Genomic DNA, 25,180 nt, shown 5'->3' on the forward strand with positions numbered 1-25,180 from the left:
AGGCGCAGTGCTGCCGACTTGGATCGGCGAGATGTGAGCGTGCGGAGCGGTGGCAGCGCTGCAGGCGGTGATTCCCCCGACCCCCGGCCCCGGGGCCCGCAGCAACGGACCCACTATCCCTCCTCCGCACGCCCACCGGGCCCCGAACCGCCAAGCCTGTTATTTCCTCCGGACAAGCGAGAGGGTTAAATTAATTGGATTCCGTGGCAGTGGCATGCCCGGTTACCGCCTTCCACTGTGGCTCGCATGCAGGCAGGCCTCGAAGAAAGCGACTTTACTTCCTCCCCACTGAGGAATTCTGCGCTGAGGTTTTCAGACGGCGGAGAAAAGTTACGTCGCAGTTACCGTCGTTGTCTGCTGGCGATAATTAACAGCTGCCATTGAGCATGCTGTCGCTACTCTTGTTTATGTCTGCACCATTCCGGTTTCGGCGGCCGCTTCGCCGTCTGGCTTCCGCCTACAGAAAACGCCTCTGAATATTGCCTTCAAACGTGAGTTACCTGTTCAAAGAGCGCAACAGTGAAGACAGTTTTAATCGCAACCTTTTTTGTATAAAGTTAGTATTTTACGCTTGTGACAATTCGCGCGATATTTTTTTTCTAATTTTTCTGCCACTACAAAACAGACGAATAATATCAAGTGTCGAAATAGAAGATAAGAAATAAGCATATCTAGTACTATGGCAGTATCATTAGAAAGGAAATCTCCGACGAAGGCTCCCCTCCCCCCCCCCCCCCCCCACAAGTGGCAGAAACATGAGGGCACTTTATATACATGGCGTAATTCAAGCAAAATCCTATTTCTTTTTTTTTTTTTTTGCGTTTTTCCAGACCAATAGAGACAGGAAACATCAGCACGAAATTTTGGGATTATAATATTGCTGTAGTCTTCAAAACCCAGTAATAAATTGGCAAAAGAAATCAAAATAACGAAAGTTTTATTTCCCTGAAGAAAGAGGATGTCAACACGCCAACCAGTTTGACATGGTTTTCGGCAATTTTTCAGAGAATTTTTAATTCTGAGTGGTCCTTTTACAAAACACAGGTTTGCTTACTCTGCTGAAATGTTTTATGGCTGTTACATAATGATCTGTGTGACTTTATTTAGCTATAAATACATAAAATTTGTTGAACACTATGGCGTTAAGTGATTGTTATCTTATTCCAAGTCAGTTTTTGTTATATGGCCGCCTTCGAAACTGAGTGGTCAGCCTGGCATGGTTGCCATGTGAGGGACACGGGTTCCATTCCCGGTACTGCGAGGGATTTTCCCTTTGTGAGAGGAATGGAACGGAATCCATTCACTTGAATGAGAAGTGGCGGCTCCAAGGTCTACTAACCCGACAACCGCCGTGAGAGCGATGTGCTGACCGCACAACCCCCCCCCCCCCCCCTCCCTCTCCAAGCACTCGCCTTACCGCGTTCAAATGACGCCTTCGCCTGAGAATGACACGGCGTTCGGTCGAACCCGATTGGCCCTCTGTGGCCAGAGCGGCTGTCCTTTGTATGTATGTCTTGTGTGTCTTCTTATGCACCTCGCTCATAGATTTACAGTTCGACAATTTTTACATATCTTCCATTGACCGACAAGTAAGTTTTTCATTGAGTTTAGTCGGGATGTTTCACACATTCTTTTGGATAATTCAACGGATTCGAGCTCCACTAACAGCGACGAAAGTTTACGCGTCCTCCCGTATCTAAAGCTCGCTAAATTTCTTGTTGTTCATGGTGATGGTGATGATAATGATGATGACATTTGGTTTATGGGGAGCTCAACTGCGTGGTCATCAGCGCCCTTACAAAGTCCCAGTTTTCACACAATCCAATTTTTTTCACAGTCCAATAAAGGCACTGTCACGAATGACGATGATGATCAAATGATGAGGACAACACAAACACCCAGCCTCCGGGCAGAGAAAATCCCCAACCCGGCCGGGAATCGAACACGGGACCCCGTGATCCAGAGGCAGCAACGTTAGGCACTAGACCACGAGCTGCGAACCTTGCTGTTCATCTGTATACCGTACTATCCGAATTTTACCAATCATATGCGAGGTTATAGAGACTGGAATTACTATTGCTCAGTGCGAAGACGAGAGAAGTCTGCATCATTCAAAATGCCTGACGTTGAACAAGCAAGAAAGAAAAGCCTCAGAAAAGATTTTAAGGCCAGAAAAAAGGGAAGATCCTCACAGACAAGCAGATACTCAAGACAAGACCGAAAAGTCTAAGTAAACATTACAAGAATAAATGAAAGAGAGTGGATTTCCACTGTATGGATGTGTTTAAAGCCGAGACAGAATGAGCTGCGGAAATAAAAAAAAGATGGTATTGGTGAAGGTAAGATCGTTCGAAAGAAAATTTAAAATAAAATTTACAGTTCCTGGAGGCAGAAAAAATTCTTTATTGGTCAAGATCGCAATTTATTATATTTATTGATTACCAGTTTCGGCTGAAACTGTTAGGTATCTTAGATCACAAGATAAGAAAAACATTTTTTCTTCGTACAGTCACAAACTGGTGGAACATTTCGTTATAAATTCTGTGCAAGATGCATAGCTCAATCTTATTATACACCTCGATGAAACATTCATATGAAATCACCCGTAACTGGAAGATAGTGACATCCACTGCGTAAAAACATTATATCAGACAACCTCCACATAGGTAGAGTGAGATCACAATTAAAAGTCTATTACCAGAAAGGAATACGTAATTTTCACTCAGTTGTATGACGTACTCACTGTGCAAGTACTGTATTACGTGTTTTCTGGTGACTAAGTGTTAATTGTGGTCTCACCCTGCCCTTGTGGGGATTATCTGATATAATGTTATTACACAGTGGATGCAATGATCTCTTGGTCATGGACGATTTTCATTAATGTTTCATCGAGTGGTATAAGAAGACTGAACTATGAAGCCGGCACAAAATTTATGACGATGTGTCCTACCGGTTGGTAATTATATTTTTTTATCCTGTGATATGAAGACGGCTAAAAACTTTAGTAGAAACTAGTAATCAATAAAAATAGTATATTGCGATCAAGATGGATAAAATATTTTTTTCTGAATTCAGTAAATACAAACAATTACAGATCGCGTACCTTCAACTTGACCATGTAAAGGAATAACTTAAAAATAAAGTAGTTGTTCGAACGAAGGTCGATAACATCAACGAATTGCAGGAAACATGATGTATGAAGTGCAAGGATACCCTGTCAGAAGAAAGGAGAAAGTGCGTCAGTGAAAGAATGCAGAAATTCGGAGAGGAGGCGAAGAAGAAGATGATGACGATGGAGAGGGAAGCCAGTATTAAACTGCGCCCCGCGGCCCACAAAAGGTCAGGGTATACAAGGAAAAATATCCAGTAGGTCGAAGCGGACGCGTGCATTCGGCACAAGATACCCCCGTGGAGTGTCAGAATTGAGCCGTGGGGTGAGTCGTATGCGGCAGGTCGCGCACGCTGGTTCGGCGGCCAGAGCGGTGCGGTGCGCTGCGCCTGCGCAGGAATGCCGACGCGAGGCGAGGCGAAGCACAGTAATTCCCCATCATCTTGCGGTCCAGCTCTCACGAGCGGCTCCTCCACCGGCGGAGGTAGTTCCAGAACAGTAAATCAGCGCAACTAGCAATTACCTGGCCTCTCTTTCATTCTCTCTTCGTCTACACCGGCGCGGCTGGGTTCTTCGTAATTCTGCTCGCCCCTTTGTTTTCCTCCGGCCGTTCCTCACCCCGCGACTTCCTCTGGGGATCTCGATAGGCCCTGGGGCAGCGCTTATCCGCTCGGCTTCATTACCGTCGAGGGGCTGGTAGCCCCTCCCCCGCCCCCCCACTTCATCGTTGTAGCAGAAGCTGCGAGGGGAGGACAGGAGGCCTTCAGCCGGCCACTGGGGTCGGCCGGGGCGGGACCGAGTGGGCAGATCTGCGGCAGATAGGCCCCAGCCCCGGCGTACTCTCTCTGCTTGAAGATCACCGCTTCTTCCAGAAAACAGGCCGCCTCTCAGGCAATCTCTGGAACGAATTATTCGTTTCATAGTTGTGGCTCGGTGGCTCAGCGGTACAGTCCAGACTACTCACCCAATGGTCTCAGGTTGGATCCCTAGTCAATCATAGGATTTTTATCAGTCATTTGTCACTTCTTTTCCTTCTGGGAATGTTTGTAGATGTGAAAATGCCGAGCTGCACCATGGTTCGGAATCCATGTTAAGCTGTTAAGTCCCCCTACAAATGGCTGGGTAAGTCATTTCAAAACTGACAGGTAGGCAATGGCATATTCCAACAGGACCATATCTAAAGTGCGCGTTATTTACGACGGCGGCCGAGTTTAGGTTCGTTCTGCGCATCTGACGTCACAAAACTCAGTCAGCCAATGTACAGAGAACGACGTTGCCAGAGCTCGATTGCAGTGCAGAGCACGGACGAGTGTCTTCAATTTTAGAAACGTTCAGTCGTAAATGAAGTAATTGAACAAAAGCAATGTCTTGATAGCAGAATTGCTTTTATAGAAAGTTTGTAAAAAACATTCTTTATACCAATTGCTTCATATTCTATTAATTAATTACGCCAAACAAGCAATAAGCTTGGCGATAGCAATGAAAGGTGTTTGTATCATTCTCACTAACCGCTTTTCCGCAATAAAGAACAGCGGTAATTGTTTATTTCCTATTGTAATTCGACGAAACATGAGTAATTCATAGTCATACCAACGATGTTTGTCGGTATTTTGCGTCATATTTTAAAATCCTCGGGAAGTCTGTTGGATGACGAGCGAAGTTAGCGTAATGGTTAAAGTGTTTGGTTGCTAAGCGGAAGGTTCTGGTTTCAAACCTTGTTCAGTGCTTAATATTTTCTTCATTTAAAAACAATATCGAAGTGACTTACTTCATGAATTTTATTCGTTTGAATGTAATTTTTTGAAATTTCTAGTGGCAACTAAAATCGACCATACGGAAAGTATACGCTGTGGACTTTTACCTCTGCAAACTCTTCAAAATTTCGTGCAATGGTTTACTACATAAAAATGCTGCACAATAACTGCGTTGACCATCGAAACAAAATTAAGTCATTTATGGGGGGGGGGGGGGGGGGGGGGAAGGTATCAGCCAAGAAGATGTGTAAAAATCAAATTTTTGGGCCAAATAGTCTTTGTGAAATCGAATGATAAGTGTGTCTGCACAGGCGAGCAGTGCAGTGATGACAAAATGCGGGGAGCACGTCTGTGTAGCAGCGAAAGGGTTAATGCGGCCGTCGTGGCTTTACTTCATAAACTGCGCGCTCCCCCATAAACGTAAGTTTGCTTGGCCCCTGCAACTGGCAACGCAGCAATCTCCCGTATCTGGACGGGCATGCACGAACCGCCAAGCTAAAAGAATTGAACTATAGTAAAGCTCTTCAGATTGGTGACTGCTTGCTTTAGTAGAAACTAACGGTCCTCTCTGGCTTCGCACGGGTAGCACCATGCATCTATGGCTGGACGACTTGTTTCGCTTACAGACTAATTAGTTTAAGAGCCACTGCATGCTATGATTAAAATTCAGAGGACAACGTTAGCTAACTGAATATCGACATTGTCATATAACGCAAACGGCTTAAGCAGCGCGTACCAGGAAAGTTCTTAAGAGGCATGAATGTTATCCGTTCCATAGTTAATTGGTTCCTGGTGTGACTTCTCATGACAATGATGGGAGTCGCGAGCTACCGCACTGCCTGACTGCAGTGCCAGTTCAGCAGGAGCTACATATTCTATGTGACCTTTTCTCGAATTTCCTTCACACTCCTTAAATATTTACACTTACCTAGAAATCTGTTCTTATTAGCTTAATGCCTGATACATGCTGCATGGCAGGTCGCAGGTCGCAAAGACCTGCCGGTAGCGGTAGCTCGCACCGTCGTGCCGCTGCAGACGGGAGGCCTTACACCCATCTGCTTTGCCCACATTTAGGGGACTGATCACCTTAGATGTTAAGTCCCATAGTGCTCAGAGCCATTTGAACCATTTGACTCGTTGGTATTGTTGTAGGAAGAAGCTAAGTAGGAAGCTGGTACTCACTGACGAGGCAGGTGGGTCCCGTCCAGCCGGGCGCGCACGTGCAGTTGACTTGCCCACTGGCACTCTCCTGGCACGTTCCGCCGTTGGCGCAGGGCTCGGTGGCGCACGGGTTGTCCACGACTTCACAGTTGAGGCCGGAGAAGCCCTCGGGGCAAGTGCAGCGGTACTGGTCCGGCGCCGTGTTCTCGCAGGTGCCTCCGTTCTGGCATGGATCCAGCGTCCCGCAAGTGTTCAGGTCTGAAACGGGAGAAGCGGCAGCATTTCAGTGGCGAGCTCATCTCAGTTTCCATGTCGTAGATGGCGTCATTGACTGGTCGGAGCCAAAGGTCCGCTGTCGACGGGACTACGAACACACAGGAGAGGAGAGGTACATGTTTTGAAGGGTGGTAATATTAGTGATTCTGAGCAAAAAAGTCACATGGACATATGTCCTGTTCTTAACAGTTTCCGAGGAAACTAATGAAAACAGTGGGATAAGGGGCAAATGCAGGTGATAGTAAATGAAATATTGTGATCTTATGTTTTGTTTAATTATGTACATTTTCTCCCAAAAGGTGTTCAAAAAGTTCACCGTCAACTGCATTGCATTTTGTAGCTCTCGAAGATAGCTGCTATGTTGCTGATCTGAGCTGTTTCTCACGATCCTTTATTTGAGCACAAGCATGTAAAATACGAGCGAGAAGTTCTTCCTCTGCGTCCATTCCGCGCTTGCAGACTTCGCTCTTAAGCCATTCTTACAACAGTACGGGTAATTTAATGCAGTAAGATCGGGCGACTTCGATGACCAAGAAAGGACTCCACGACCGTGATTTACAGATAGCTGTATGTCGGGCACTGTTAAGATAAGGACATTCATTCGAAGTTTTTTTTTCAGAATCATCAGTTTTACCGCCCTCAAAAGCATGTACCTTTCTTCCTGATCACTCTTTATGTACAACAATAGGAAAAATGTCGACACCAATATTAATTTATCTATTTTACTGGTTGTTAAGCTTCGTTAATGTGGATTACATTACTTTAAGAAATACAGCAACCAGCTACTTTTTGCGTATTTTTATATATACCAAGTTGCGCTTCGAGCTTCCGCCCATCTTAAGTTGGTGTAATACGTATTTAAATCTTCAATTAGCAGCCGGCCGGGGTTCTAGGCGCTACAGTCTGGAACCGCGAGACTGCTACGGTCGCAGGTTCGAATCCTGCCTCGGGCATGGATGTGTGTGATGTCCTTAGGTTAGATGGTTTAAGTAGTTCTAAGTTCTAGGGGACTGATAACCTCAGCAGTTAAGTCCCATAGTTCTCAGAGCCATGTGAACCATTTTTTTCAATTAGCACGCCGTTAAAAACATCGACTGCAATGTGGATGCTGCAGCAGTCCTGTGGAAAATAACAATTTCATCTACTACACTTCAGTAGTTGTTATATTAAATAACATTTAGAATAAGTATGTATACAGCTCGCGAAGTGCAGGAGATAAGCAAGATTGTTTTTTTGCGCAGTACTGCTTTAAATATACATTATTTTCGTCTGTCTTCTCGCAAAGTACATTATCCTGGCTACCATTCATTTACTGGGGAAGCAGCACTTCTTGAAACATATGTTTTGGAAGCACCTGTATTACATGTAGATGAATAACTGCGAATTTGAAATTTGCATCATAACTGCGCCGAATTCTGAAGTTTGTTGATGGTTCTCCTTCGACGTTATCATTCGAAGGTGAAGACTAAATTTTACTATTTAGTTAGAGAAAAATATACCTCTCTTATAATGCGTAAATATATCGGTAATTGGAGTGCGTAGTTTTTTTCACCCTGAATGGCCACGTGTTCTCTTTCTAGAAAATCCCTATGACTGAGTAAGTAACTTGAAGAATTAATATTCTAGTTGCCGAAAACTGATTCTAAGACTACAAGGCCTATTCAGGAAACTGGGATTCAAAGCAACAGCTCAGTTCATGGAGTTAGTACTATGAGGGTGAACCAAAAAGAATAATGAACTTATAATAGAGGATTTGGTGCATATCATGGCCTGAAATGTTCTCTACACAACACTGCCAATGAACATAAGTCACCAAACATTTGTAAACATTTGCACCGTCGTTGAACCCAGGCTCGAAAACCAATTCAAAAAAAAATCAGAGTTTTGCTTTTTGATCCATGATTTTAAAGCTAGTTTGATCTCATACATCAAGGTAGTGTATGGGGACGCTGTAATGGACATCGGTGATGTGCGGCGTTGAGTGAAAGAGTTTGGTAATGAAGAAACAGACATTGTAGATAAAACTGCAGCTGTCGGCCTACGACACCTGTTACAGATACCAATCGAGGATGGGCTGGTGAAGTAATTCGAGGAGACAGACGCATTAGAGCTTACAGTCAACAGCTTTAAAATCATTTTGCGAAAAAAATGGGTCAAGAAGCAAAAGCTGGAATTTTTCCAAGCTGGGTTTGATGCCAGGATACAACGCTGGCGTACATGTGTACAACTGCATTGCATGTGGAACGGTGGCTCTGTGTAGAGGACAGTTTAGGGTACGATCTGTACTAATTCCCTGTTATGTGTTCATTATTAAATTTTGTAGCCTACGATACGGAAGGCATTACTTTTTGATCCACTCTCGTAGGAATGGTAATGTCTGGAAAATGTTAAGCACGGGGCTTAAAAACGGAGTGAAGAACGTGGGAGCAGAGTGCGGAAGCCGCAGCTTGCTCTCCGGCGCGCGCTGGGTCCGCCTCGGGAACGGCGAGCGCCGCCGACCTCGCACTGGCTCCAACACCGATTTTGTTTTGTTTCCGTCGCCGCCAGGGCTCGCCCAGAAGGAGCCGGACGCGCGCCGCTGCTCCCCACCTCCCCGGCCCAACCTTACCGGCACAGCGGGGTTACCCGGAGCAAGGGTAAAGGGGCAGGGAAGTTTTCTCTCGAAATAATGATCCTCCAGTTAATAATCGTGCGCGCGTTCGTGGCTCGAATTAGCTGTGGATTTGTGGCGGACCCGAGCATCACGCGAGGGAGAGAGAGAGAGAGAGAGAGAGAGAGAGAGAGAGAGAGAGAGAGAGGTTGCTGCTGCTGCTACAGGCCACTATGGTCCCAAATTACTCGTGCCGCACTCGCGAACGTGGCCAAATTTGGGCGGCGACTGCGGCACGCTGGTCACGGGACACGCAGCCCAAGAGAGAATGCCAAGATCGCACGCGCTCGCGGCTGGCTAATCACAGCGGCGCCCTCCCGCTGTTGTTGCTGTTGCGATGGCGTCCCTAGCTATTCCCAATCGAAAATGGCCATCCGTCGAGCGGCAAAAACAGAAGCCGTATTCATCGCCGGGCGAGGGCAGACACGGGGTTTTGCGGTATACACAACCGCCATCACGTGCAATTGGAAGCAATTTCGTGCAACGAATATCATCCTGGCATAATTCGATTGCTCGGTCTGTCGATCGCGATGCTGGCCGGCTCCCCCTCGTGGACTCTCGCCGCGCGGGGTCGGGTCAAGAAAAGTGGGAAAAAAGGAGTTCCGCTAGGGACTAGGAGGAGGAGGAGGAGGGGCGAACCTGAATTACGCCAGCTGAGTGCATCTCGGTGCTCCCGCGATCTGCAGAGAGTTCGATTACGATGTGCAGAACACGTCGTTTCTGCGTTAGCGAAACTCGTGCTCCGGCTACCGGAAGGCTTAATCACGCGAGGCGGCCATCGGCGGCCGGATCGCTCTGCGAGCCGGTAGCGCTTAGCCAACTCCGCCGACGCGGAGATTAGCACGTAAGGGAGGGGTGCGGTGAGAGAGTGAGACGGAGGGACTGGTTGCGCTGTTAATACGGGAGCAAGACGGGCTGCCGGGTCGTAAATGGGGCCCCTCACATCGTATTAGCAAAGCGTTTATTGCGCTGCAAAACGGGCGGCCGCGCTGCGGTCGGAACAACAAGTGCAGACATTGTTCAGCCGCCGTTTAAGAGCCAATACGGCCCGAGATTTAACAGCAATAAATGCAAACACTGTTATTAAACCAGTTAGAATTATACGAGAGTGCTTGTTCTTGCACGCAGCTGTCGTCTGCTCGGAGCGTTGAAGACGTATCGCTCTCTAATACCCGCCTCCGGCTTGCGAGCTCGGAAAAAAAAATTGTGAAGCCGCGTAACTCGCAGCGAACTTCTTTATCCTTCTGCTGACAGCAAAATGTTTGAGCACCTTCATACTGAGCAAATGCACATACTACGAACGCCGTCCGAGATGTTCCCCACCATTTGTCTCCGTAGTTGCGTGGTGCCATTCTTGCGAGAAGCATTGGTATTTATGACACAGGTCTTCCATTTGATGGTCAGCTAGCAAAGAATTTTTCTGGCGTCTGAACATCTCTCAGTGTCTCTATAAATCGCTGTTTTGTGCTTTGCTGCTCGGCCAAGCAAACTGAATCGCCGGGAAAGTATAATCAGAAATGTATGAGATTTATGCCACTCTTAGCTGATGGCGAATGCATCTCTGCCAACGAACAAGTGTTTTGTGACGCTACCACGAGCTGGAGTGACAGATTCTTTAGTTCAGATCTACAGATCAGATAGATTGGCTATGTACGGCGTGTTTAGAAAAGAGTAATCCCATTTCAAAAGACTGTATTTTCCACGTGAAAAAAGATAGAAATTTACGTGTAAGATATAACATTTTCATATTCAAAAGAACCACAAAGTATTACAATTACAGAGTACATCTGTCACATGCATGCCGGCCGGTGTGGCCGTGCGGTTCTAGGCGCTTCAGTCTGGAACCGCGTGACCGCTACGGTCGCAGGTTCGAATCCTGCCTCTGGCATGGATGTGTGTGATGTCCTTAGGTTAGTTAGGTTTAATTTGTTCTAAGCTCTAGGCGACTGATGACCTGAGAAGTTAAGTCGCATAGTGCTCAGAGCCATTCGAACCATTTCACATGCATGGTCTTCAAGGCAAACAGTGTGGTTAAATAGATAGTGTTTCTGTCTGTAGAATCGTTACTTCTTCTACATGATCGACGTTTAGGCCCCTCTGATGGGATATTCTTTCGCATCTTATGGTGTTAAACTAACCATGAACACCAGAAGATCAGAGGGGCCGACACGTCAAAGAATAGAAGAAATTTTGGTGTAGCATGACGCAGCCTAACGCCCTAGAAGATCTTACCTTCACTCTGTAATGTGACTGCACCTTGTAGAAATATAGCTAGGAATATCCGCAAACGGATGGAAGCGCTCTACTTCAATTTGTCTCCGAGTCCCAGTATCTCAACCCAGTTGAAAATTTGTGAGACCGTGTCAGTCACAGTGTTTGCAGTGAGAATCCTGCGTCACGCATCTTTTCGTCCCATGCCGGAATCTTCGCAGACAGCATGCTAATCGCGCACTGCGGGATGACATTCAGGGCAACATGTGAGCTAGCGATGTTGTCCGTGGTCCCACACTTACCACGAAAAAAAACCCTGCCCTAAGACCACCTCCTCCGTAATTCACTGTTGGCACTACACATGATGGCAGGTCGTGTTCTCTAGGCATTCCTCAAACCTAAACTCTTCAGCTGGATTGCCACGGGGAATAGTATGGTACGTCACTCTAAATCACTCGTTTCCAGTCATTCACTGTCAAATGGCGTCGTCGTTTATACCACCTCAAGCGCCGTCTAACTTTTACTACAGATATGTGTGACTGTTGAGGAGCTGATCGACCACTGTAGAGCTGATCGACAATTGCTTCCCATTCTTTTTAGCTCCCCATCCACAGTCATTATGCTAATTAAACTGATGGTAGCGCTTTCGTACTCACGAGTGGTTCTTTTCGCTGATATCTTGAGAGATTTTAGAACCAACCATCGTAAAGCTCGACGGTCGCCGTCCGTCAGTACATGATGTCTGTCTGATCTTGGTTTACTTGTCGCTGTTGCTTTGCGTTTCCGTTTCACCATCACGTCACCAACAGTTTACTTGGGAATCTTTAGAAAGTTGGTATGTCCCTGATGGATTTATTTCTCAGTTGACATCCAATTACCAGTCCACGTTCGAAGTCACTGGGTTTTTCTTTTATGCTGGCCGGTCCGCCTCTTGTGACATTCCTCATTACGTCGGGGCGTCCGCTTGCTTTTGCTAAGGTAATATATGTGTCCATCCCATCTATAAGATGAATTTAACTCTGTTCGGTGCAGTGGTCTCTGTAGAGCACCGCTGCACCACGTAGAGGTGTAAGGCGGACACGTAGCGGCTGGCGACTGTGGGAAAGAAGCGCAGAGCAGAGGCGAGTGAGTGGCGCCCTTGGCAGAAAGGCCAGAGCGGTCTGGGCGCGGCGGTCAGGAGCAGCGGGTGCCCTTCTGCGCCGCTGCGGTTTACCGCACGGGCGCCTGACGCCCGCCAGCTACCGTTCGGACGATCGCCACGCCGAAAAATTTGCCGCTCACCTGGTCGCTGCCCTCTAGTAGCGCTCAGCTAAAGGTCTGCCACAAGCTCGCATGGGCACTCTCGTAGGCCGCTGGCTCCCGTTCTCGGGGGTACAAGTTATAGCTGGCGATGGTCCAGGATAAATTCCTATCATTCCTGGAATCTGCGATAAAACATATCCAGGTACATCATATTGCCTTTAAAAGTATTGTTTCGGCCACTGTTGCAAGTGGCCTTCATATATGTAATGTATTTGGTACTGGACAAGTGCCGGTTTCAACTCCTATGTATGGTAATTTCATCCTGCTCGTAGCGTCAGTTTATCAGGAACCTGTTCCTGATGGAGGGCTGGCTACAGAGTTGCTAGGCTCTCTACGCGACTCATTGAGTCTGGAAGAACTACTCTGATTAGCCACAGCATTATGACTCTACCTCCCCCCCACAGGCGATAGCAGCGTCACCTGGCGAGGAATGATTGACAGTCAGAAATACGCACGGTTCATGGAAGATCAGTGAGCGTGCTGTCCGTGTCTAGAGTGAGGAAGGCGTGCGATCTATCTGAGTTCTGAGTTTGACCGAGGACTACTTGTATGGCCCTGACGCTCGGCACGAGCACGGGAACTGCACGACGTGTCGGGTGTTCGAGGAGTGCTGTGGTGAGTGTCTTCAACAGGTGGCGACACCATGATGAAACCACGTCCAGAAATCGTGAGGTTGGGCGGCGACCCCAAACAACACTAAACACAATTCACGAAAATTTATTGGAGTGACGCAAGACACGCAGAAACCTCTCGACATGCCGGATGTCGTCTAAAACGCTGCTGCCATCTACCTTCATGTGGACAGAGTAATCGTCGTACAGTGAATGATTCTTATACAATGCCAGGTTGAGATTCATTGGGATAGTACTTAGAAAATGTAGTCCATCAACAAAGGAGGTGGCTTACAAAACACTCGTTCGACCTATACTTGAGTATTGCTCATCAGTGTGGGATCCGTACCAGGTGAGGTTGAGAGGAGATAGAGAAGATCCGAAGAAGAGCGGCGCGTTTCGTCACAGGGTTATTTGGTAAGCGTGATAGCGTTACGAAGATGTTTAACAAACTCAAGTGGCAGACTCTGCAAGAGAGGCGCTCTGCATCGCGGTGTAGCTTGCTGTCCAGGTTTCGAGAGGGTGCGTTTCTGGATGAGGTATCGAATACATTGCTTCCTCCTACTTATGCCTCCCGAGGAGATCACGAATGTAAAATTAAGAGAGATTCGAGCGCGCACGTAGGCTTTCCAGCAGTCGTTCTTCCCCCGAACCATACGCAACTGGAACAGGAAATGGAGGTAATGACAGTGGCGCGGAAAGTGCCCTCCGTCACACACCGTTGGGTGGCTTGCGGAGTATAAATGTAGATGTAGATGTAGAATTCAAGAGCTATAGGCCCGTGCAGAGTCTGTCTAGATGTACCAGGGTCGAAGGACCTGCTTTAAACGAACAAACAGATGAAAATTATCAGCCATTAGAGCTTCGTATTCTTTGTGGTGTCGAAAAGAAATGAAAACCGCCATATAGCAAGACTGTACTGCATCCCGACGCAGACGATTATATTGCTCAACAAAGTGAAAAAAGTATATTGGGCATTATTAGGAGAGTCAGGCAAACAAATAAATGATTCAGGAAATAGTCTAGAATGGAAGACACAGTTATGAATGTCATGAAAATGAAATTCTGGTGGGCGGAAGCTGTAATCCAATTAAATGGATGATAAGTGAACCCACGAAGTTCTTTGCTGCGTTCTAAAAGATGAGGCAAGGCCGAGACGACGTTGAAATGGAAGGTGGGTAGAGGTTGTCAGAAATAATGCAAGTGCAGCACAGATGCATACAGTTTAAAATATGGGAAAAGTCTTCAGGAGACGTTAAGGCAGCACTGAATGTCAAACGACTCATGATGATAAAACTGTATTGGATTGGCTGCTTACCAGATATGCTATGACTTTTTCTAGTATAGTACTGAAGTCTAGGGATTAAATACACATTTTTTTATCTGATGTCTGTAAAAATAAGTCTGTCTGTTGATAAGGGACTTGTCGTTATTGCCACTGCTTCCTGAAGCGACAACGTTTCAATGGAAAGTGGGTTTTTGGTAAATCTCTGGCATGACCAGCGTTGATTGAAATAATGAAGACAATTCGCGTGTTGCTTTGTGAATAAGTCAGTATTCTCGTCGCTCATGCATCAGCGTCAGGTAGTCCGAGCCACCAGAGCAGTAGTGTGCTTAATGTAGTCTACCATCACAACAGTCCGATCTCTGAAGCTCCGCAGGTGACACTTTAATTGCCAGTTTTCCCCCGCAATGGAGACTAGTCGCTTCAGATCGTAACCAATTATTAAGGCAGCTTGCTTCTAACTTGAAGCAACGTTCATTGCTTCTTGGTCAATAGCTCGAAGTGGTCCCCAGATGTTATCCGAAAATATTGACACTTCCCCACAGACGCGCACATAGAAATGATCAGGTCTAATCTGAGAGCGTAATTACGCCGGGCTTCGCGTGTTTCAGTTCTTGGCTTGCTGGCAACCTTCGATGGCGGAGCTGTCAAACTTTAACTGGAGGATCAGACTTGTCTCGCCGAGACGACGCAGAACACCTCCCTTACTGCCTCCTGCACGGTAATTTTCTGCCCTGGTATCGCTAGGCAAAGGGGGCGTTAATTCTGTATTGACTATCAAATAATGGAGAAAGAAATTACAGCAGCAAATTAGGGAGGATCACAGCAAACGAAGTGGCTGTGTTCCACCCGTCATCTTTCCATTTATCTGCGACTGTAGCGGGCAGAGACCGGAACGGAGGAGAAAATTGTCGTGTCCTAATAGACTGCTATTAGTGTTAGCACGCAAGGAGGAATAAGTGTCAACTGGTCACTTAAGTGCCAAAATAAAAAAAATAAGAACGCGTCGCGCTCCGAGAAAGCAGATGGAAGAAACAACGTTCATGTTAACTGTGGCAAATCCATTGCAATCGAATGGAATTTAGTGATGAGACGCAGAGTTGCAGGTATTTTATCACGTCTACAATTACCTAGAGTACATTTGACAAAGTGGCTTTGGGTTTATTTGCGTATCTTTTTACTTTTGCACTTTCACAGACGGAAATATTATTCCCTGATACTGAGAATGGAGTAGTATTACTTGATATGGAGCATGACCAATACCATCACTAAACTCCAGATTTGTAAATTTCACAGGCAGATAAATACTTTCTCTACCCAACATACTGTTACCAGCGTAAGGAAGTGCCCACGATAGCATCCAGAAGGGGCACCACCCGTTATCATCAATATTTTTCTACGTTGATGACGGTATATTGTCCACAGGAAACAAGATTGGTCTCCAAGTTCAAATTTGCCTCAAGGTAATGAAGAACGGCTTCTTGGCAACTTATCCGTAAAATGCAATCGAGTACGTGAAAATTAACATAAGCACAAGTATTTTCAGAAAAAAGTGCAGTTCATACTGTAGGTGATGTAGCATGTCATTGCCGGCCGGAGTGGCCGAGCGGTTCTAGGCTACGGTCGCAGGTTCGAATCCTGCCTCGGGCATGGATGTGTGTGATGTCCTTAGGTTAGTTAGGTTTAAGTAGTTCTAAGTTCTAGGGGACTGATGACCTCAGATGTTAAGTCCCATAGTGCTCAGAGCCATTTGAACCATTTTTGAACCAGCATGTCATTGTTCAGGCCGGAAGCGTGCTGAAACCGTAATTCTGCTGCTAAGAAGAGAAGGTGATTCGACACTTTCTTGTCGGTCGTTAGAGACAGAAACTACACATGATTATCTTATTTAGTACAAAATCTGATTCATAGTGATACCTTGCGACACACAAAACGTAATTTTAAAGATACCTAACGCTTAGCATAAACGAACCGGATGTTCTCTGGACTGTATAATCACAAACAAGAAACAACTTACAGACAGCGGGGCGCACTCTAATGGCGACCTAGTCGCAAAACCATGAAAGGTGCGAAATGTGTGCTATTACGCACCGAGTACTGGAGATGACCACTAGGCGTCATAGGTAACCGTAAACGTCGCGGTTCCGTTATTACACCAGTGGTAAGCTTGGTAGTCGACCTACAAAGCTGGCATTAAAGGGTAAAGTTATAGTAAGGGAAGAGACAGAAAAAACACGGAGAAATGCAACACCTCATGTCGCTCCCCTAGTGAAATGTCTGCTTAATGCAAGCTTTCGTGAACGTGTTATCTCCAAACGTTTACCAGATACATGGCCTGCAGGATCACCTGATCCGAATCATGTGATTTTTGGCTCTGGGGATATCTACCGTAGAAGAACGCCTTTACGAGGGACACGCTCGGTCTCTACCTGACCTGAATGCCAGTATACAGGAACAGTTTCTCAGATTCCACCGGAACTGCTGAGAGCATCTGTTGATCACGTGGTTTTACGGATGCAGCATCTCATCGACGTCTCCGGTGCCCGTACTGAACAAACCGTGTAAGCGACGGTTAATAATAAAATCAACTATAAGCGTTTCTCACTTGTTTGATCTTTTCTGCCGTTTGCCCGTTCCTAATTCATTACCTATGGAAACATTTTTATACACCTTTTTCGCATTCACAGCGCCAGATTTGCACTCGGTGGCCAAAATTGTACCTAATTTTCTTCCAGCGTAAATCAGTTCCACATTAACTCCTCAGAATATCTACTAAGTTTCACTGCCATGCGATAATTACAGCCCACATTGGACCTCTGTGTGTAGGTGCGCCCGGTGCTTTTAAGCATCTAAATGTCTATGACGTCGCATCACCTAAAGCACATGTGGATACTGCTCGCAAACAGTGTTGCGAATAGAGTCAGTAGTAAAGGCGTAAAAAATTAAAACACCATATCGCTGAAGTTTTTACTGCATATACCAGCGAAAATGTAGTAAGCCATAAACTTTTCTCCTTTCGTCGTTTTGTGAAAAGTGTCAGCTAGAAAAAGTTTCGTAAAGGTTTGAAATTATGTGTAAAGTTTGATGGAAGTCGCTAAGTGTTCTCATTCTCAAATACTGGATGAATAAAGTTGGGGCATTTGCGCTCCGTCAGTTACACTACGGCTAGACGAACACACAGTTTCTAACAGTAATACTTTTCTTATTGTGTGTAACTTTTAACTTATATAATTATAACAGCAACTTAATTTTTTTAATTGCGACAATAATTACGTGAAATAATGAAAATCAAATTTTATTGACCCTGAAAATCGCTAGATAGACAACCTGCAACTGGGTTCCATGATAGTCGCTTAGTAATATGGATATGCCATAATGATCATGACAGTGCACTTCCAAGAGCTTGGGCTTTCACGAAGGTATACTTACATCGTCAGCCTGTCGGGGCATCATCAGCGATTAGGAGAGGTAGGGAGGGCCGTGAATGTACTCACCACTACACGCCGTGTGGTAGCTTGCAGACTAAAATTTAGTGGCAGAGGCACACGAGCACACACCCAGTGCTTTACTGAAGTGGCTATGCGAGCTGGACGACATGGAGCTCCCCAGATGTCGGCAACAGTATCGCTCCACGCCGTGCAGACTGCCTTCCGGGACGTTAGTCAGGAGTTAATAGAGACGTAATACGATTGCGGTGAAATGGTGCGTCGCCGCTGTGCGAAGAGGCCGCGACAATCAGAGCGCCTATTGTGCGGCGAGTTTTTTAAGCGCCAGGGGGCTGTGCGGTATCGCCCCGTGGGAGCAACAGATGGGCCACTCGAAGCACGCGATGCGACCGGCGCGCCAAAAAAGTGAGCTCATGGGGCCCTGCGGTGCTTTGTGGCGTTGTAATCCTGCGGCGGCTACCGCAACATTGCCCCGGGCTGGCCATTATCCGCTTTCCCTCCGCCACGAACAGCTCGCCAGCCGAGCACGCGGTGATCCGACAACAGCCGTTCTTATTGTCGGCCGATACTGCCTCATGTCGCGAGAGACGTCATTGTCGGCCCCACGCGTTTTTGTCAGCCTTCTGTCACTCTTTTACTGCTTTTTGTTATTTGTCTCTTTCAGATGGCTCCGAAACTAGAGGAGAAGGAGAAGGATATTAATGTTTAACGTTCCGTCGACAACGAGGTCATTAGAGACGGAGCACAAGCTCGGATTACGGGCCGGCCGGAGTGGCCGAGCGGTTCTAGGCGCTACAGTCTGGAGCCGCGCACCGCTAAGGTCGCAGGTTCGAATCCTGCCTCGGGCATGGATGTGTGTGATGTCCTTAGGTAAGTTAGATTTAAATAGTTCTAAATTCTAGGGGACTGATGACCTCAGAAGTTAAGTCCCATAGTGCTCAGAGCCATTTGAACCATTTTTTTTCGGATTACGGAAGGACAGAGTAGGAAAGTGGCCGTGCCCTTTCGAAGGAAGCATCCCGGCATTTGCCTTAAGCGATTTAGGGAAATCAAGGAAAACCTGAATCAGGATGGCAGGATGCGGATTTCAACCATCGTCTTGCCGAATGCGAGTCCAGTGTTAACCAATGTGCTATCCCACTCGGTGGCTCCGAAACTCGTCACAGCCATTCGGATATAAGATACTGGGATACAGAAAGGAAAGTATATTGCTCAAGTGATAGACGACACCACGAGTTCAATACGAGGAGTATCCAGAAAGTAAGGTCTGATCGGTCGCAAAATGGAGACCACAGTGAAAATCCAATAAAACTTTGCATAGGTGTGTTGGACAGTGCCCATTGCTCGCGTCACGTCTGTCTTTTCGGTTCTGAGCGCACAGTGAGCCCGTAAAGTTGCCTAGAACACAGTGCCTCCTGCCAAGTATGAGTGCCCGTGAGAGTTTTCGCCTGATATGATGCAGCCCACATAACATAACTGTCATGCATTTCCTTCTCCATGACAGTTTTCATTGGGAAATGTTTGAGCGCCCTCTGCGCAGCCCAAACTTTTCTCCCTCCGATTCTCCTCTCTGCTGACAAGAACCGCTGGCTATGAAGTCAACGTTTTGGCGCAGACAACGAACTGCAGATCAGCGTAGAGAATCGGCGAAAAATGCAGGCGGCTACCTTCTAAGACGAGGGTATTGGAAAGTTGTCACGACGCTACGACAGATGTCTCAGACGGAGCGGAGACTATGTAGAAACGTTGCTTGAAAGTGTGGCTAACTATTGCAAATAAAACACTTTTGATTTTCAGTGTGGTTTCCATTTCGCGACCACCGGACCTCGCTTTCGGAATAGGCCTCGTATTTAGACAAAAAGCAATCACCCAGAACGTAAAAACTAATTATATTATATACCTAGCCGTGGTCCACACATTTTCGAACTGATGCCCATACGCAAGTAGTGCTGGTTAAATGTTTACTATTTTTGTCAATTTTATTACTAGCTGACGAACCGGGCATAGCCCAGGTACTCATTTTGCAATTTTATATTTAGAAACGAAACCTTGTATGTACTCCTGCAGGTGACTTGGTGTGAGATGGTCCCGCACAGTTTCTGTATGCTGGGCGCATGCCTACATGTCTACAACGTGATTTTGTGAACAGCTGTATGGTTCAAAAATGGTTCAAATGGCTCTGAGCACTATGGGACTTAACTTCTGAGGTCATCAGTCCCCTAGAACTTAGAACTACTTAAACCTAAGGACATCACACACATCCATGCCCCAGGTAGGATTCAAACCTGCTACCACAGCGGTCGCGCGGTTGCTGACTGTAGCGCCAAGAACCGCTCGGCCACCATCTGTATGAGAACACCTATTCGTAGCTTTATAGACGCCTATTGTTTTCACCTACAGCTGTTTGCGCTTCGCAGTTGAAAGCTGTCAAAAGCGATGCCAGGTGTCAAGGACTTCCTGTAGGACAGCCTTAGTAGTAAAGAATAAATGTATTAAAACTTCATGCGTTATGCAGCAATTTACATGCATCTCAGTGTTTATGAGTTCATATCTCCTGATCTATGTGTCACACGATGATATAATTTTGTAGGTACATTCAGCGGCATATGCGGATACTATGTTCAAAATGTGTTGCGCTTAGAGTTAATAAAAAAGAAGTAATAAATTTAAATGTTGTACACGAAGAAGCAGTTTTTCGCGCATCTCATTGTTTATGACGTCATATCTGTTGAACTATGATACACAGTAAGGGATAGGTGTTCCGAATTTTTTTGTTGATTTAGTACTGGTAATTGACTGACGACGCTATTTCAGCTGTGCTTTCCTTTTTGCATGTGCCTCGGCTTAAACTTTAGCCCTGTAGTTACTGATTCGTTTCTTATATTATTACATCTCACGCAAAATAGAGTGGCGTGCAAAACTTACAGACTGAAGTAACTTTCTTATGATGTGTCAGTTTGGAGTCACATTGCTCGATGAAGCTTGGCCCATACATAGAAAGAACTGCCACTGTACAGTACCAAAGGTAACTGAAAAAAATACTGAACGAGGCGAACAAAAATGACACTCTTTTCAAAGACAGTACTTACACTAAAGTTATCGAGATTCATGATGGTCCACTGAACATTACAAATGTTGGGGTACGGTTCTTACTATAGTCTGTGAGCACCACGAACGTCAATCCATCTTCTGCAACATACAGCCATGCTGGCCACAAGGTCGGTAAGGAATTCCTGTGGCAGCACTTTCCTTTCCTCCACTATCGTGGTTGACAACTGATGTATGGTAGTTGGTCCAGGCGGACGGGATGCAATACGTCCGCCCAACACATCCCATACATGTGCGATGGGTTTTAAGTCGGGCAACGGGCCACATATCGTCTCGTTCTAAGAGCTATTCCATCTGCGCAGTTCGTTGCGGTCGTGTATTGTCATCCATAAAAATGAAGTCAAGAGTGGAAGTAAACCCCGTTGACGGGTGAGTGTAACCGTACAAAAATTAGGAGGTCAGTACGCGTATGCAGTATTATGACTCCCCCACAACAACAGGGCCACTAAAACGATCACGTTCGACAGCCTTCGATGTACCCTCATATGACTAGAGATGTGAAGACGTAATGTATTCAGAAACTTTGTCACATCCCCTACTTGCGAATTACTGTCGAGTGCTATCTACTCATGGCTGTAGAATTCAGTACAATATTCAGCTACTTCCTCCGATCGACTGTTCACGACCGGCCACATCTGTAGACTCATTCCAACGACTGCTGCGTTGGCACGTGCTCAGAAACAAGCAATATTAAAACTCATTATCCCAGCTGTCAGACGATGTGTATTTGTTTCGTGTCAATTCAGATGCAGCAGCGATGACCACAAGGTCTCTAAAGACCTCGTCGTCGACTGGCCGTTTCCCCGTTTCAGTATTTCGCTATTCGACTGGTTCGATACATCTAGGCGAGCTAATGGCACTTTATCATTTTCATAGTTTCCCTACATCACTCCCGACAATTCCTTTTCGTGAGCTTAGCTGAGGCAGTGGAGGGTCTGGCTCTGACGACGAAGATGTGGACGGAGTGTTAGTTCGAGTAAAAAGGTAAACTAAACAGATTGTGTCTTTGAATCATTTGCTTTGAGCTGCTTCTGCCCTGTGGAGAGAAAGGTCGCGCGCAGTATAGCAGGCGACACGCGCAAGATGCCCGTGCGAGGGTGGCCACCCCTGCGAGCGGGAAGAGGCGGCGGCAGTAATGGCGGTCATCCTTAGTGTCTGCTGGCTGATGGATGGAGGCGTCGCGAGGGCCTAGCCGGCCATCCATCATGCCACCCTGTCGGTGTCGTTCTATGCGGCGATGTGGGCGTACACCCAAATTTTTCGTCGCTACTGACACCCTCCAGACGGCTTTATTCGCTGCACCTGCCGCCGTTTTCTCATTTGCAGCTCACAACAAAACGGTCGCCGTTGACAATTAATAATATACAGGGTGTAAGGGGCATAAGTGCAGATGTTTTTATATCAGATACCTCAATATGTACGCACATTAGTGCGTTGATTTTTTTCTGCTTCTAACAGTCTTCCCACAAATACGACACAAACCTTACAAACTATTATTTTCTGCATGGTCGTACCGCACTACTAAGCAGACATCGCCCGTCAGTATAGAGTAATGGTTTTGCGTCCACCATATTAGGTCAATAAAGGCTTTTTCTGTTTAAATCGGGTACGTTTCATCAAATTCAAAGCTTAGGTTTTCTGTACACTTGGAACAACAAAATACCTCGAAAAATACTCGTTGTGTGAAAAAAATGTTCCCGATGAAAAGTTAATGTGTTCATAGGGGACATATGTCTGTGCTGAAACAGACCACTTCCTAATTCTCCTCCCCTCCCCATCCCCCATTGGGGGTTAATGTTTTATTTTCCTCTTTTTAGGGGATAATCTGAAACAATTTTTCCATTCGTGGTAGATAGTACAGTTACCCAAGTGATGAGATTCAAGGGACTCACAGAAATCAAGCATCCTTATGGCATGCGGCTGACTGAAATCAACCCTGAAGGGAACGGAAAACTATGTTATGTTGCAAGCAGCTTATTTGCCAGACTTTTAAATGTCTAAATGTAAACTTTCACTGTGAAATTCAATCTGCTGAACGAATGAAATTTTTTAGATAATCTCTACTGAGTATGACAAAAAGTTTATTTCTTATTGAAAATATAATATAGACTCAAATGAGTCTGTTCTCATTTGCAAAAACCAAAAAAATCAATTCTATTGATTACAGAGCTATCTGCTGTGAATGAAGAAAAGTTGTATTAAACCTTAGGTATTTTTTGGGGTAGAATCACAATCTCCAATAAAAAAAAGTGTTCCCATTTGAAAACGAAATGTTGACCCATGGGGGAGGGGGGGGTTAGGGGGTGGCCCGTTTTAGTACAGTTAGCTGGATATTTTTTTTCATACGAAGCATGAATAAAAACACACTGTATACGAAATTAGTGTCTTTTCATTATTCTATAATTAGTAGATTGTCCAGACGTTGTCTTTAGTTTCCTTTCTCCTGACAGACTTGAAGATGGTCATTATGGGCAGAAATCGATAATCTGACGATCATTTGTTTGTCATAATTGACTGAAATTAAAGAGGGAAATTAGCAAGGGCAAAAATGGCAATGATGAAAGTTCTCCGTCTGGCGTAGATATAGCTCTGATTTACGTGTCAACTTGATTTGCAGAACAGTGCTGTTCACAGGGCTTTTCAAAAGGATTGTGCTGTGTATGTTCCATTGAAACTAAAGACGGATATGAGTCCTTTTTTGGTGTAATGGACATTTACACTCAATGTTAACCGCGAGAAACTAAAGAAGTTTAGACGTTAATCAGTTAGATGAACTGATGGCTAAAAATATCATTGCCACTTAGTGGGATATGTAATTTACTGCGGCAATATACGAGTATGGGGAAGTTACATAAAAAGAAACTGAAGGTGGTGATCTGGTGGTGATACGGAGTCCGCCGAATGTCAGAGAGCAGACTACATCTTAGCATTAATCATCTCTCAATATCTCATTAACAGAAACATCTAAAAATAAGATCAGGCAAAAAGAATATTCAGCGTACGGAAGCAGTATTATGCAGAAGCTTTTTCAAAAGAAACATACGTAATTGCTGTTTGTGTACAGCTAGACGCAGGAAAAAGATACAAGCACGTCATTGGAGAAGTAGGCAATTCGGTTCAGGAAGCAGCACTGGTGCGCAACAGTAGAGGAAGTGAGACGTTATAGCGGTTAAATCCTAATAGATCTACACATATTACAACAGATACATTCATAATACGACAAATGTCCTCCTCCCTAGATGAAAGGTCACTGCTGCTGAATGCCATGTTGGGGCCAGGGTTCGATTCCCGTCCGGGTCGGAGCTTTCATCCGCTCAGGGATTGAGGTTGTGTTGCCCTTATCATCATTTAATTATCATCCTCACTCAAATTACAGAGTAAAGACTTACACTAGACGGCCGAATATCCCCAGAAGGCGTCTCCCGGCCACTAATGCCATACAACATTATCAATACGAAAAATGTACAGTTAAATAGAAAAAGAAACAGTGCAATAACAAATTATGGCACCTGTGGATAACAACTGATGAATATGAAACAAAAATTTGCTCGAGCGATTATATTAATTTGGTATGATCCTTTTCTTCTTTTTCCATTCGTTTAGTAGGACATCGAAGACGTTATAGTGTTGCGATAGTTGTAGAAACTGTCTAGAAATGTACCGCCGCTTAGAAATACCACAAATAAACAACAGGAAAGATTTTATTTACGAAAATTGTAACTCAACGTTAATAACCGTGGGAATGACTAGAATCAAAACCCATGCGTCAACTAATTTAGTAGTTATTTAGAAATGTGTATGCCCTTAATGGAGAAGAGGCAAATGCTATAGTATCTCTGAACTATAATTATTCCTCGAATATAACTATTTGTATTTAAAGTTAAAACTTTCAGTTATCAAGAATGTTAATCTGTTAAATAATCAGGTAAACCGTTCGCTACAGTTTCGTTGCTAATAATGAGCTCCCTATGTGTGACAAAAAATCTTAGCCGTCCGGCAAATAGCGTCCAATTAAGACGGGGATAAATTGAGGACGTTAACGCCACAAACGTTACGCAACTCGGTCCTTCGAAAAACGCAGCATCCTCCGCCTAATGGTCCCCTAATAACACGGTCAACCCTGTCACTCTTGCGATGCGATCTGCAGCCCGATCTGAGTGTTAAATACATTGTTGGACACGCAACTAAATACCGCTCCATTAGGTCGTCGGCTCGCACGCTGGCTGCATATTACTTGGGAATTAATGGCGCGTCACTGGCGGGGCAG

At 45.5% G+C, this 25,180-nt stretch overlaps 1 protein-coding gene across 1 annotated transcript in view; it reads right to left on the reverse strand.

Annotated features, from left to right (window-relative positions):
- LOC124795908 (protein jagged-1b) overlaps nucleotides 1-25,180 on the reverse strand; it is a 459,586-nt gene that overhangs the window by 19,181 nt on the left and 415,225 nt on the right. Inside the window, exon 7 of the mRNA XM_047259988.1 lies at nucleotides 6,046-6,282. Within this exon, the coding sequence (XP_047115944.1) occupies nucleotides 6,046-6,282 (237 nt within the window). The remainder of the gene's footprint in view (nucleotides 1-6,045; nucleotides 6,283-25,180) is intronic.

The sequence above is a fragment of the Schistocerca piceifrons genome, chromosome 4 (assembly GCF_021461385.2).
Source record: "Schistocerca piceifrons isolate TAMUIC-IGC-003096 chromosome 4, iqSchPice1.1, whole genome shotgun sequence".
Classification (NCBI taxonomy): domain Eukaryota; kingdom Metazoa; phylum Arthropoda; class Insecta; order Orthoptera; family Acrididae; genus Schistocerca; species Schistocerca piceifrons.